Below are 15,103 nucleotides of genomic sequence, written 5' to 3'. Positions count from 1 at the left end.
GGCACTAAGGAGGTGAAACCAGCCAGTGGATGGGGCAGTAAGGAGGTGAAACCAGCCAGTGGAGGGGGCACTAAGGAGACGAAACCAGCCAGTGGAGGGGGCACTAAGGAGGTGAAACCAGCCAGTGGAGAGGGGGGGGGGGGCACTAAGGAGGTGAAACCAGCCAGTGGGGGGGGGGGGGGGGCACTAAGGAGGTGAAACCAGCCAGTGGAGGGGGCACTAAGGAGGTGATACCAGCATGCGGAGGGGGCAGTAAGGAGGTGAAACCAGCCAGTGGAGGGGGCAGTAAGGAGGCAAAACCAGTCAGTGGGGGGGGCGGCACTCTGCTCTGGCCCCTCCCTCTTACGATGCATTTCGCATTCTCCGTCACGGAATAACGGGCGGGAAGAGGCAGTCACGTGCCATCGTGACGTCATGCCCTCAAAGATGCCAATACATTGAAGACTTTGCTTTACGTGCTGTGGAAGATAAATGTGCGCATGTGCGGCAACTTCGCTGCTGTTGGCTGCAATTATTCACGTGTCCGGAAGTAAACGTCAGCACGTGTGTGAGGAGAGAAGTTACCGAGAGTGAGGTAAGGAGGGGGAGGGGTGTATGTCTATATCATATAGAGGAGGAGGGGGGTGTATGTCTATATCATATAGAGGAGGGGGGGTGTATGTCTATATCATATAGAGGAGGAGGGGTGTATGTCTATATCATATAGAGGAGGGGGGGGGGGGTGTATGTCTATATCATATAGAGGAGGGGGGGTGTATGTCTATATCATATAGAGGAGGGGGGTGTATGTCTATATCATATAGAGGAGGGGGGGGTGTATGTCTATATCATGTAGAGGAGGGGGGGGTGTATGTCTATATCATATAGAGGAGGGGGGGGTGTATGTCTATATCATATAGAGGAGGGGGGGGTGTATGTCTATCATATAGAGGAGGGGGGTGTATGTCTATATCATATAGAGGAGGGGGGTGTATGTCTATATCATATAGAGGAGGGGGGGTGTATGTCTATCATATAGAGGAGGGGGGGTGTATGTCTATATCATATAGAGGAGGGGGGGTGTATGTCTATATCATATAGAGGAGGGGGGGTGTATGTCTATCATATAGAGGAGGGGGGGTGTATGTCTATATCATATAGAGGAGGGGGGGGGGGGGGGTGTATGTCTATATCATATAGAGGAGGGGGGGTGCACTGCTATCCAGAGAAGGAGACAACAGTACAAAGTGAGGTTTCCTTCCAGGTCTTTTATTCAGCAGGTAATTGTTTACCACCAGGTAGAGGAGACCGTTAACGAGTCATTAGCCCCTAGATGGGACAATCAGGAATTCTATCTACCCCCATAAGATGTCTCTCTGGGTTCCTCTTCAGGAGTTGTTCCAGAGTCCTTCTTTCTTTGTGTGCTCTCTTTGCCTTCACTTTGTGTAGATCCCATGTATATCTCTGTATACCCACTGATATATCTGTATGTTCTCAGATCCAGAGAGGTGCAGGAGGGTCATTGTACACAGGGATCGAATGGAGAAGACACGACCCAGGACAGACATTACTCCGGTCACGGACAGCTCCGATGAGTCCAGCCCTGAAGGTTCAGAAGATGAGACATCAGATACTGAGAGAGAGACAGACACCAAGCAGGAGCGAGACCCTGCTTTTACCCAGACAGAAGGTAGGTGGTGGGATGGGGGCATGCTCTATATATCCTGTCTATCCTGCTCCTTTCATCATCCGTCTGTATGTCTGATCTGTATGCCTCCTGTCCTCCTCGTCCTCCACATGTCTGATCTGTATGCCTCCTGTCCTCCGCATGTCTGATCTGTGTCTCCTGTCCTCCACATGTCTGATCTGCGTGTCTCCTGTCCTCCTCGTCCTCCACATGTCTGATCTGCGTGCCTCCTGTCCTCCTCGTCCTCCACATGTCTGATCTGTGTGCCTCCTGTCCTCCTCGTCCTCCACATGTCTGATTTGCGTGCCTCCTGTCCTCCTCGTCCTCCTCATGTCTGATCTGTGTGCCTCCTGTGCTCCTCGTCCTCCACATGTCTGATCTGCGTGTCTCCTGTCCTCCTCGTCCTCCATGTCTGATCTGCGTGTCTCCTGTCCTCCTCGTCCTCCATGTCTGATCTGCGTGTCTCCTGTCCTCCTCGTCCTCCATGTCTGATCTGCGTGCCTCCTGTCCTCCTCATGTCTGATCTGCGTGTCTCCTGTCCTCCTCGTCCTCCACATGTCTGATCTGTGTGCCTCCTGTCCTCCTCGTCCTCCACATGTCTGATCTGCGTGCCTCCTGTCCTCCTCGTCCTCCTCATGTCTGATCTGTGTGCCTCCTGTGCTCCTCGTCCTCCACATGTCTGATCTGCGTGTCTCCTGTGCTCCTCGTCCTCCACATGTCTGATCTGCGTGTCTCCTGTCCTCCTCGTCCTCCATGTCTGATCTGCGTGTCTCCTGTCCTCCTCGTCCTCCATGTCTGATCTGCGTGTCTCCTGTCCTCCTCGTCCTCCATGTCTGATCTGCGTGTCTCCTGTCCTCCTCGTCCTCCACATGTCTGATCTGTGTGCCTCCTGTCCTCCTCGTCCTCCACATGTCTGATCTGCGTGCCTCCTGTCCTCCTCGTCCTCCTCATGTCTGATCTGCGTGCCTCCTGTGCTCCTCGTCCTCCACATGTCTGATCTGCGTGTCTCCTGTCCTCCTCGTCCTCCATGTCTGATCTGCGTGTCTCCTGTCCTCCTCGTCCTCCATGTCTGATCTGCGTGTCTCCTGTCCTCCTCGTCCTCCATGTCTGATCTGCGTGTCTCCTGTCCTCCTCGTCCTCCACATGTCTGATCTGCGTGCCTCCTGTCCTCCTCATGTCTGATCTGCGTGTCTCCTGTCCTCCTCGTCCTCCATGTCTGATCTGCGTGCCTCCTGTCCTCCTCATGTCTGATCTGCGTGTCTCCTGTCCTCCTCGTCCTCCACATGTCTGATCTGCGTGTCTCCTGTCCTCCTCGTCCTCCACATGTCTGATCTGCGTGCCTCCTGTCCTCCTCGTCCTCCACATGTCTGATCTGCGTGCCTCCTGTCTTCCTCGTCCTCCACATGTCTGATCTGCGTGTCTCCTGTCCTCCTCGTCCTCCACATGTCTGATCTGCGTGTCTCCTGTCCTCCTCGTCCTCCACATGTCTGATCTGTGTGCCTCCTGTCCTCCTCGTCCTCCTCGTCCTCCACATGTCTGATCTGCGTGCCTCCTGTCCTCCTCGTCCTCCACATGTCTGATCTGCGTGCCTCCTGTCCTCCTCGTCCTCCACATGTCTGATCTGTGTGCCTCCTGTCCTCCTCGTCCTCCACATGTCTGATCTGCGTCTCTCCTGTCCTCCTCGTCCTCCACATGTCTGATCTGCGTCTCTCCTGTCCTCCTCGTCCTCCACATGTCTGATCTGCGTCTCTCCTGTCCTCCTCGTCCTCCACATGTCTGATCTGCGTGCCTCCTGTCCTCCTCGTCCTCCACATGTCTGATCTGCGTGCCTCCTGTCCTCCTCGTCCTCCACATGTCTGATCTGTGTGCCTCCTGTGCTCCTCGTCCTCCACATGTCTGATCTGCGTGTCTCCTGTCCTCCTCGTCCTCCATGTCTGATCTGCGTGTCTCCTGTCCTCCTCGTCCTCCATGTCTGATCTGCGTGTCTCCTGTCCTCCTCGTCCTCCATGTCTGATCTGCGTGTCTCCTGTCCTCCTCGTCCTCCATGTCTGATCTGCGTGCCTCCTGTCCTCCTCATGTCTGATCTGCGTGTCTCCTGTCCTCCTCGTCCTCCATGTCTGATCTGCGTGCCTCCTGTCCTCCTCATGTCTGATCTGCGTGTCTCCTGTCCTCCTCGTCCTCCACATGTCTGATCTGCGTGTCTCCTGTCCTCCTCGTCCTCCACATGTCTGATCTGCGTGTCTCCTGTCCTCCTCGTCCTCCATGTCTGATCTGCGTGTCTCCTGTCCTCCTCGTCCTCCATGTCTGATCTGCGTGTCTCCTGTCCTCCTCGTCCTCCATGTCTGATCTGCGTGCCTCCTGTCCTCCTCATGTCTGATCTGCGTGTCTCCTGTCCTCCTCGTCCTCCACATGTCTGATCTGCGTGTCTCCTGTCCTCCTCGTCCTCCACATGTCTGATCTGCGTGCCTCCTGTCCTCCTCGTCCTCCACATGTCTGATCTGCGTGTCTCCTGTCCTCCTCGTCCTCCACATGTCTGATCTGCGTGCCTCCTGTCTTCCTCATCCTCCACATGTCTGATCTGCGTGTCTCCTGTCCTCCTCGTCCTCCACATGTCTGATCTGTGTGCCTCCTGTCCTCCTCGTCCTCCACATGTCTGATCTGTGTCTCTCCTGTCCTCCTCGTCCTCCACATGTCTGATCTGCGTGTCTCCTGTCCTCCACATGTCTGATCTGCGTGTCTCCTGTCCTCCTCGTCCTCCACATGTCTGATCTGTGTGCCTCCTGTCCTCCTCGTCCTCCTCATGTCTGATCTGTGTGCCTCCTGTGCTCCTCGTCCTCCACATGTCTGATCTGCGTGTCTCCTGTCCTCCTCGTCCTCCATGTCTGATCTGCGTGTCTCCTGTCCTCCTCGTCCTCCATGTCTGATCTGCGTGCCTCCTGTCCTCCTCATGTCTGATCTGCGTGTCTCCTGTCCTCCTCATGTCTGATCTGCGTGCCTCCTGTCCTCCTCGTCCTCCACATGTCTGATCTGTGTCTCTCCTGTCCTCCTCGTCCTCCACATGTCTGATCTGTGTGCCTCCTGTCCTCCTCGTCCTCCACATGTCTGATCTGCGTGTCTCCTGTCCTCCTCGTCCTCCACATGTCTGATCTGCGTGCCTCCTGTCCTCCTCGTCCTCCACATGTCTGATCTGCGTGCCTCCTGTCCTCCTCGTCCTCCACATGTCTGATCTGTGTGCCTCCTGTCCTCCTCGTCCTCCACATGTCTGATCTGCGTGCCTCCTGTCCTCCTCGTCCTCCTCATGTCTGATCTGTGTGCCTCCTGTCCTCCTCATGTCTGATCTGTGTGCCTCCTGTCCTCCTCATGTCTGATCTGCGTGTCTCCTGTCCTCCTCGTCCTCCATGTCTGATCTGCGTGTCTCCTGTCCTCCTCGTCCTCCATGTCTGATCTGCGTGTCTCCTGTCCTCCTCGTCCTCCACATGTCTGATCTGCGTGTCTCCTGTCCTCCTCGTCCTCCATGTCTGATCTGCGTGCCTCCTGTCCTCCTCATGTCTGATCTGCGTGTCTCCTGTCCTCCTCGTCCTCCACATGTCTGATCTGCGTGTCTCCTGTCCTCCTCGTCCTCCATGTCTGATCTGCGTGCCTCCTGTCCTCCTCATGTCTGATCTGCGTGTCTCCTGTCCTCCTCGTCCTCCACATGTCTGATCTGCGTGCCTCCTGTCTTCCTCATCCTCCACATGTCTGATCTGCGTGCCTCCTGTCTTCCTCATCCTCCACATGTCTGATCTGCGTGTCTCCTGTCCTCCTCGTCCTCCACATGTCTGATCTGTGTGCCTCCTGTCCTCCTCGTCCTCCTCGTCCTCCACATGTCTGATCTGCGTGCCTCCTGTCTTCCTCATCCTCCACATGTCTGATCTGCGTGTCTCCTGTCCTCCTCGTCCTCCACATGTCTGATCTGCGTGCCTCCTGTCCTCCTCGTCCTCCACATGTCTGATCTGCGTGCCTCCTGTCCTCCTCGTCCTCCACATGTCTGATCTGCGTGCCTCCTGTCCTCCTCGTCCTCCACATGTCTGATCTGCGTGCCTCCTGTCCTCCTCGTCCTCCACATGTCTGATCTGTGTCTCTCCTGTCCTCCTCGTCCTCCACATGTCTGATCTGCGTGCCTCCTGTCTTCCTCGTCCTCCACATGTCTGATCTGCGTGTCTCCTGTCCTCCTCGTCCTCCACATGTCTGATCTGCGTGCCTCCTGTCCTCCTCGTCCTCCACATGTCTGATCTGTGTGCCTCCTGTCCTCCTCGTCCTCCACATGTCTGATCTGCGTGCCTCCTGTCTTCCTCGTCCTCCACATGTCTGATCTGCGTGCCTCCTGTCCTCCTCGTCCTCCACATGTCTGATCTGTGTGCCTCCTGTCCTCCTCGTCCTCCTCATGTCTGATCTGCGTGCCTCCTGTCCTCCTCGTCCTCCACATGTCTGATCTGCGTGTCTCCTGTCCTCCTCGTCCTCCACATGTCTGATCTGCGTGTCTCCTGTCCTCCTCGTCCTCCTCGTCCTCCACATGTCTGATCTGCGTGCCTCCTGTCCTCCTCGTCCTCCACATGTCTGATCTGCGTGTCTCCTGTCCTCCTCGTCCTCCACATGTCTGATCTGCGTGCCTCCTGTCCTCCTCGTCCTCCACATGTCTGATCTGTGTCTCTCCTGTCCTCCTCGTCCTCCACATGTCTGATCTGTGTCTCTCCTGTCCTCCTCGTCCTCCACATGTCTGATCTGTGTCTCTCCTGTCCTCCACATGTCTGATCTGCGTGTCTCCTGTCCTCCTCGTCCTCCACATGTCTGATCTGCGTGCCTCCTGTCCTCCTCGTCCTCCACATGTCTGATCTGTATGCCTCCTGTCCTCCACATGTCTGATCTGCGTGTCTCCTGTCCTCCTCGTCCTCCACATGTCTGATCTGCGTGCCTCCTGTCCTCCTCGTCCTCCACATGTCTGATCTGCGTGCCTCCTGTCCTCCTCGTCCTCCACATGTCTGATCTGTGTCTCTCCTGTCCTCCTCGTCCTCCACATGTCTGATCTGTGTGCCTCCTGTCCTCCACATGTCTGATCTGTGTGCCTCCTGTCCTCCTCGTCCTCCACATGTCTGATCTGCGTGTCTCCTCGTCCTCCACGTGTCTGATCTGCGTGCCTCCTGTCCTCCTCGTCCTCCACTTGTTCTTTGTCATGTCTGTGCATTCTTCTGCCATTCTTATCTTCTCTCTCAGGTTTTTCGTCAATGTCCTTTGAGGAGATCCTCCGTGAACAGAACAAAGTGGGGACTAAAGCTTTGTACAAAGCTGTACGAGGTTGTCGGAAAGGAAACGTGTTAGGTGACAGCGTGCAGCAGCATAAGATCCGGTAGGTCCAGGCTCCAGAGTGAAGGTTGGGTGATGGGGACCTTCCTTCCTTTCTGTAATAAGTCTTCTCCATTGCCTACCTATAGGCGTAGCTCTTTCCGTCGTCTTCGCCATTAGATTGTTTTGTTGTTGTACTTTTTATTGGCGCAATATTTTGACACCATAGGTTTTCTGTTTTTCTTCTGACTCTACCATTCAGGAGATAGCGGCATCTAAAGCACCACTGCCCGCACAGTTAGGGGGTTAATAACCCTTAGCCCCCTTAAAGGCTGGAACCCTCGTCCTGTTCACCCGGATAGAGCTGCGCCACCATAATACTGGAATGAGGATGGGGGTGGCACTGTGCCACCAATGATCATCATTAACCCGTTAATAGACAAAAAAAAAAAAACACAGAAAAAACTAAGATAAAAACATCCTGCACGATATGATATATAAATGTGCGGATGTCGCGGCCATATTATTGAAGAAAATCACAGAAACAAGATAATAATGCACTTAGTAAAGTAGATGCAAGCTTTATAGATGGACAAAGTCCTCACTCCGATATGATAATATCTGAGACACTTAGCCAATATATTTTGATCAAAACACATCTGAGCCCGCCTACCCAGCGCCAAGGTGGTCTCAGGTCAGGCGGGTCCTACGCTAAACCTACCTAAGCCGTTGGGCTTCTATGTTCAGGAGCGCAGACGCCGCACATATGGTGGGCTGCTCCTAGTCACCTCCATGTGCATCAAGCAACCAATGGGAGGAGGAGCGGCACAGCCATATGTACCAGCTAATCAAGGCGCTCTATTGGATAGGAAGGGCAAAAGTGCAGAGGAATGCTACTCCTCTGGTACATATGGCTGTGCCGCTCCTCCTCCCATTGGTTGCTTGATGCACATGGCAGTGACTAGGAGCAGCACTCCATATGTGCGGCGTCTGCGCTCCTGAACATAGAAGCCCAACGGCTTAGGTAGGTTTAGCGTAGGACCCGCCTGACCTGAGACCACCTTGGCGCTTGGTAGGTGGGCTCAGATGGGTTTTGATCACAATATTTTGGCTAAGAGTCTCAGATATTATCATATCAGAGCGAGGACTTTGTCCATATATAATGCTTGCATCTACTTTACTAAGTGCATTATTATCTTATTTCTGTGATTTTCTTAATTAACCCGTTAATACAAATATGGGTGGCGGGTGCCGGCCGTATCGATACCCTAACCCCCGAGCCGCAGCTGAGAACTTAATTGACAGGGTTCGTGTGATCGTGCACTCTGTCATTGAGGGTGGGTGCTGGGTATGTGATACTGCTGGCACCCACCATCCACATTTGTATTAACGGGTTGACTTTTTTCATTGGTGGCGTAGTGACCACAGCCCCCCCCCCCCCCCCCTTTTCGCTGCTCTTCTCATTGGCGCAGTGGCCACAGCCCCTCCCCTCCTCCTGGCTGCTCTTCTCATTGGTGGCGCAGATGAGAGGAGAACAGAGAGGGTTAAGGGTAGGGATCGGAGATTACATGTGGGGGTGTATCAGGAGGTCAGAGATGTACGGGGGGGGGGGGGGCAGGTTGTGATAAGAGGAGAGGAGGAGGTCCTGTGAGGATCAGAGATTACATGTGGGGGTGTATCAGGAGGTCAGAGATGTACGGGGGGGGGGGCAGGTTGTGATAAGAGGAGAGGAGGAGGTCCTGTGAGGATCAGAGATTACATGTGGGGGTGTATCAGGAGGTCAGAGATGTACGGGGGGGGGGCAGGTTGTGATAAGAGGAGAGGAGGAGGTCCTGTGAGGATCAGAGATTACATGTGGGGGTGTATCAGGAGGTCAGAGATGTACGGGGGGGGGGGGAGGTTGTGATAAGAGGAGAGGAGGAGGTCCTGTGAGGATCGGAGATTACATGTGGGGATGTATCAGGAGGTCAGAGATGTACGGGGGAGGTGGCAGGTTGTGATAAGAGGAGAGGAGGAGGTCCTGTGAGGATCAGAGATTACATGTGGGGGTGTATCAGGAGGTCAGAGATGTACGGGGGAGGTGGCAGGTTGTGATAAGAGGAGAGGAGGAGGTCCTGTGAGGATCAGAGATTACATGTGGGGATGTATCAGGAGGTCAGAGATGTACGGGGGGGGGGGGGCAGGTTGTGATAAGAGGAGAGGAGGAGGTCCTGTGAGGATCAGAGATTACATGTGGGGGTGTATCAGGAGGTCAGAGATGTACGGGGGGGGGGGGGGGGGCAGGTTGTGATAAGAGGAGAGGAGGAGGTCCTGTGAGGATCAGAGATTACATGTGGGGGTGTATCAGGAGGTCAGAGATGTATGGGGGGGGGGGGGGGGCAGGTTGTGATAAGAGGAGAGGAGGAGGTCCTGTGAGGATCAGAGATTACATGTGGGGGTGTATCAGGAGGTCAGAGATGTACGGGGGGAGGGGGGGGGCAGGTTGTGATAAGAGGAGAGGAGGAGGTCCTGTGAGGATCGGAGATTACATGTGGGGGTGTATCAGGAGGTCAGAGATGTACGGGGGGGGGGCAGGTTGTGATAAGAGGAGAGGAGGAGGTCCTGTGAGGATCAGAGATTACATGTGGGATGTATCAGGAGGTCAGAGATGTACGGGGGGGGGGGGCAGGTTGTGATAAGAGGAGGAGGTCCTGTGAGGATCAGAGATTACATGTGGGGGTGTATCAGGAGGTCAGAGATGTACGGGGGGGGCAGGTTGTGATAAGAGGAGGAGGTCCTGTGAGGATCAGAGATTACATGTGGGGGTGTATCAGGAGGTCAGAGATGTACGGGGGGGGGCAGGTTGTGATAAGAGGAGAGGAGGAGGTCCTGTGAGGATCAGAGATTACATGTGGGGGTGTATCAGGAGGTCAGAGATGTACGGGGGGGGCAGGTTGTGATAAGAGGAGGAGGTCCTGTGAGGATCAGAGATTACATGTGGGGATGTATCAGGAGGTCAGAGATGTACGGGGGGGGGGGGGGGCAGGTTGTGATAAGAGGAGAGGAGGAGGTCCTGTGAGGATCGGAGATTACATGTGGAGGTGTATCAGGAGGTCAGAGATGTGGGGGGGGGGGGGGCAGGTTGTGATAAGAGGAGAGGAGGAGGTCCTGTGAGGATCGGAGATTACATGTGGGGGTGTATCAGGAGGTCAGAGATGTACGGGGGGGGGGCAGGTTGTGATAAGAGGAGAGGAGGAGGTCCTGTGAGGATCAGAGATTACATGTGGGGGTGTATCAGGAGGTCAGAGATGTACAGGGGGGGGCAGGTTGTGATATGAGGAGAGGAGGAGGTCCTGTGAGGATCAGAGATTACATGTGGGGATGTATCAGGAGGTCAGAGATGTACGGGGGGGGGCAGGTTGTGATAAGAGGAGAGGAGGAGGTCCTGTGAGGATCAGAGATTACATGTGGGGATGTATCAGGAGGTCAGAGATGTACGGGGGGGGGGGGGGCAGGTTGTGATAAGAGGAGAGGAGGAGGTCCTGTGAGGATCGGAGATTACATGTGGAGGTGTATCAGGAGGTCAGAGATGTGGGGGGGGGGGGGGCAGGTTGTGATAAGAGGAGAGGAGGAGGTCCTGTGAGGATCGGAGATTACATGTGGGGGTGTATCAGGAGGTCAGAGATGTACAGGGGGGGGCAGGTTGTGATATGAGGAGAGGAGGAGGTCCTGTGAGGATCAGAGATTACATGTGGGGATGTATCAGGAGGTCAGAGATGTACGGGGGGGGGCAGGTTGTGATAAGAGGAGAGGAGGAGGTCCTGTGAGGATCAGAGATTACATGTGGGGGTGTATCAGGAGGTCAGAGATGTACGGGGGGGGGGGGCAGGTTGTGATGAGAGGAGGAGGTCCTGTGAGGATCGGAGATTACATGTGGGGGTGTATCAGGAGGTCAGAGATGTACGGGGGGGGGGGGGCAGGTTGTGATAAGAGGAGAGGAGGAGGTCCTGTGAGGATCAGAGATTACATGTGGGGGTGTATCAGGAGGTCAGAGATGTACAGGGGGGGGGGGGCAGGTTGTGATAAGAGGAGAGGAGGAGGTCCTGTGAGGATCAGAGATTACTTGTGGGGGTGTATCAGGAGGTCAGAGATGTACGGGGGGGGGCAGGTTGTGATAAGAGGAGAGGAGGAGGTCCTGTGAGGATCAGAGATTACATGTGGGGGTGTATCAGGAGGTCAGAGATGTACAGGGGGGGGGGGGGAGGTTGTGATAAGAGGAGAGGAGGAGGTCCTGTGAGGATCAGAGATTACTTGTGGGGGTGTATCAGGAGGTCAGAGATGTACGGGGGGGGGCAGGTTGTGATAAGAGGAGAGGAGGAGGTCCTGTGAGGATCAGAGATTACATGTGGGGGTGTATCAGGAGGTCAGAGATGTACGGGGGGGGCAGGTTGTGATAAGAGGTGAGGAGGAGGTCCTGTGAGGATCGGAGATTACATGTGGGGGTGTATCAGGAGGTCAGAGATGTACGGGGGGGGGGGCAGGTTGTGATAAGAGGAGAGGAGGAGGTCCTGTGAGGATCAGAGATTACATGTGGGGGTGTATCAGGAGGTCAGAGATGTACGGGGGGGGGGGGGGCAGGTTGTGATAAGAGGAGAGGAGGAGGTCCTGTGAGGATCGGAGATTACATGTGGGGGTGTATCAGGAGGTCAGAGATGTACGGGGGGGGGCAGGTTGTGATAAGAGGAGAGGAGAAGGTCCTGTGAGGATCAGAGATTACATGTGGGGGTGTATCAGGAGGTCAGAGATGTACGGGGGGGGGGGGGCAGGTTGTGATAAGAGGAGAGGAGGAGGTCCTGTGAGGATCAGAGATTACATGTGGGGGTGTATCAGGAGGTCAGAGATGTACGGGGGGGGGGCAGGTTGTGATAAGAGGAGAGGAGGAGGTCCTGTGAGGATCAGAGATTACATGTGGGGGTGTATCAGGAGGTCAGAGATGTACGGGGGGGGGGGGGGGGGGGGCAGGTTGTGATAAGAGGAGAGGAGGAGGTCCTGTGAGGATCGGAGATTACATGTGGGGGTGTATCAGGAGGTCAGAGATGTATCAGGAGGTCAGAGATGTACGGGGGGGGGGGGGGGGGGGCAGGTTGTGGACTCCTTGTATGTAGGTGTTAGGCCTCTTTCACATGAGCGTGTCCGGATGCGTTGTGGCAAACCCGCACGAGTAGGTACCCAATTGCAGTCAGTGCGTTCCGATGTTCAGTTTTTATCGTGCGGGTGCAATGTGTTTTACACGCGCGTGATAAAAAACCGACTGTGGTACTCAGACCCGGACTTCTTCACAGAAGTTCGGGCTTGGGATCGGTGTTCTGTAGATTGTATTATTTCCCCTTATAACATGGTTATAAGGGAAAATAATAGCATTCAGAATACAGACTGCATAGTACAATAGCGCTGGAGGGGTTAAAAATAAAAATAATTTAACTCATTAATCCACTTGTTCGCGCAGCCGGCATCTCTTCCGTCTTGATCTGTGAGGAAAAGGACCTTTGACGTCACTACGCTCATCACATGGTCCATCACATGATCCATCACCATGGTGACGGATCATGTGATGAGTGTAGTGACGTCATCAATGGTCCTATTCCTCACAGATAAAGACAGAAGAGATGCCGGCTGCGCGAACAAGTGGATTAAGGCGAGTTAAATTATTTTTATTTTTAACCCCTCCAGCGCTATTGTACTATGCAGTCTGTATTCTGAATGCTATTATTTTCTCTTATAACCATGTTATAAGGGAAAATAATAATGATCGGGTCTCCATCCCGATAGTCACCTACCAACCGTGCGTGAAAATCACACCACATCCGCACTTGCTTGTGATTTTCACGCAACCCCATTAATTTCTATGGGGCCTGCGTTACGTGAAAAACGCACAATATAGAGAGAGCATTCTGCGATTTTTCACGCAACGCACAAGTGATGCGTGAAAATCGCCGCTCGTGTGCACAGCCCCATAGAAATGAATGGGTCCGGATTCAGTGCGGGTGCAATGTGTTCACCTCACGCATTGTACCCCGCGGATACACCATTGTACCTCGCCGGTGTGAAAGGGGCCTTAGTGTCTAGAACTGATCTCACTGGGCGATGAGGATCCAGTGAAGGGATTGGCAGAGGAGAGGGAGGTGAGAGGTGGCAGAAAGGGCTGGATGGGAGGCCACAGGGGAGGATGTTGCAGTAGTCCAGGTGGGAGATGATGAGGACAAGCACTAGTATTTTAGTTGACTCGGGTGAGGAAGGAGATAATACGCGAGATGTTCTTGAGCTGAAAGCAGCAGATGGAGGTGAGGGTTTGGATGTGTGGTTTTAAGGACCGTGTAGAATCCAGTGTTTTTCCCGGGCAGCGAGACTGGAGAAACTCTATTGTTGAGGTACGAGGAGATCCAGGAGAGGGCCAGGTCTCTGATGCCAAGGGAAGAGAAGGTTTGTAACTGGAGAGAGTGGTCAAGAGTGTCAGAGGACAGTCATGTAGAATGCAGAGGACAGTTCTAGAAGGAGGACAGAGTAATGGTGAAGATGTAGGACAGGAGGACGACTACGGGTCTAGAAGGAGGAGGACAGAATAATGGCAGCTAGCAGATCATTGGTGGTTTCAGTGGAGTGATTGGGTCTGAAGCTGGATTGGGATGAGAGGTGGGGGGGGGGCAGTTTGCGATGGACATGTTGTTCTAGGATGTGAATGGGGCGACAGCTGGATACGAAGGATGGGTCCAGGGAGTATGGGGGGTGATGGTGGCATGTTTAATAGAAGGGAAGACGCCAGTGGTTGGGTTGGAGAGATGGCTCAGGTGAAATATGAGGCAAAGTCTTTGTCTGGGCTGAGGGGATTGTCGGGGGCCCTGGGGGATGGAGTAGAGGGTTGAAGGCATTAAAGGGAACCTGTCATCAACTTCATGCTGACCTCACTGAGGGCGGCATACAATAGTGACGGACATGCTGATGTCAGCGCTGTGTCACACATCAGCTAAAAGTAAGTGGTTGCCGAGAACCAGCATCACAATCGCTGCTGGATCCTATAATCTCCTGCTCTCCCGTCCATGTGCCGATGATTGGCAGGTCTCTCCTAGAAAGAAAGGGGGAAAACGAGGTAGAAGCCGGTTAGTCATCAGCGGGAGAGCAGGAATAACCAGGACTCTTCTCAGGAGGCCGGGACTCTTTTCCAGGCCCAGTCTGCAATGATTGTGATGTTGGTTCTCGGCAACCACTTGCAGCCAGGTGGGCTGGCCGCTGTGTCTGGAAATTGGGATTGAATCATCAGTTTGTTCTGGATTTCAGACCCACAGAGATGTCCTCTAAAAACCCAGTTCCGTTCCTGAGGAAGGTGGTCCCAGCCAAGAAAAGGGTAAGGTGCCAGCTGCTGTTTGCACCCTTGGGGGAGATGCTGTGGGTGATGAGGGGCCTTCTCGGTGGTTTACACAATTTGCTATTTCTTTACAGATGCAGCGAGATCCACGATTTGACGACCTCTCGGGAGAATTTAAACCTGAGGTGTTCGAGAAGACGTACGGCTTCCTGGACAAGATCAAAATGAAGGAGAAGGAGGTGACTCTCATGTTGGGTCACAAACTACTAGATGGCAGATGGTCAGGCCGGGATGTCATGTGTGAGGGTGGACCCAGTATATAAGGGACACCTGGAACTGGAGAGGTCCTAGAGGACGAGCTGAGCAGGTAGGGTGGGGAGTAAAGTATCCCAGTAGACCTCTGAATACAGGGAGAGCGGCTGCTCTCTGTATACTGTGTCCTCTCTATATGTCACCTCTCTATATACCGGAGAGCGGCTCCACATGTATACTGTGTCCTCTCTATATACCGGAGAGCGGCTCCACATGTATACTGTGTCCTCTCTATATACCGGAGAGCGGCTCCACATGTATACTGTGTCCTCTCTATATACCGGAGAGCGGCTCCACACGTATACTGTGTCCTCTCTATATACCGGAGAGCGGCTCCACATGTATACTGTGTCCTCTCTATATACCGGAGAGCGGCTCCACACGTATACTGTGTCCTCTCTATATACCGGAGAGCGGCTCCACATGTATACTGTGTCCTCTCTATATACCGGAGAGCGGCTCCACAT

The 15,103-nt window shown here is 54.1% G+C and overlaps 1 protein-coding gene and 1 long non-coding RNA gene across 2 annotated transcripts in view; one reads left to right on the top strand and one right to left on the bottom strand.

Moving 5' to 3' along the window:
- Nucleotides 1–365: 365 nt before the first annotated feature.
- RRP36 (ribosomal RNA processing 36) overlaps nucleotides 366–15,103 on the top strand; it is a 21,774-nt gene continuing 7,036 nt past the window's right edge. Inside the window, exons 1-5 of the mRNA XM_040430910.1 lie at nucleotides 366–574; nucleotides 1,478–1,669; nucleotides 6,917–7,049; nucleotides 14,297–14,363; nucleotides 14,459–14,563. Coding sequence (XP_040286844.1) covers nucleotides 1,519–1,669; nucleotides 6,917–7,049; nucleotides 14,297–14,363; nucleotides 14,459–14,563 — 456 coding nt within the window. The 5' untranslated portion in view covers nucleotides 366–574; nucleotides 1,478–1,518. The remainder of the gene's footprint in view (nucleotides 575–1,477; nucleotides 1,670–6,916; nucleotides 7,050–14,296; nucleotides 14,364–14,458; nucleotides 14,564–15,103) is intronic.
- LOC120999864 overlaps nucleotides 13,896–15,103 on the bottom strand; it is a 21,275-nt gene continuing 20,067 nt past the window's right edge. Inside the window, exon 4 of the long non-coding RNA XR_005778664.1 lies at nucleotides 13,896–14,024. This is a non-coding gene — a long non-coding RNA (uncharacterized LOC120999864). The remainder of the gene's footprint in view (nucleotides 14,025–15,103) is intronic.

This window comes from Bufo bufo, chromosome 4, assembly GCF_905171765.1.
Source record: "Bufo bufo chromosome 4, aBufBuf1.1, whole genome shotgun sequence".
In the NCBI taxonomy this organism is placed as follows: domain Eukaryota; kingdom Metazoa; phylum Chordata; class Amphibia; order Anura; family Bufonidae; genus Bufo; species Bufo bufo.
Note: the sequence above shows the minus strand (reverse complement) of the source record. Positions and strands in the feature narration are given on the sequence as shown.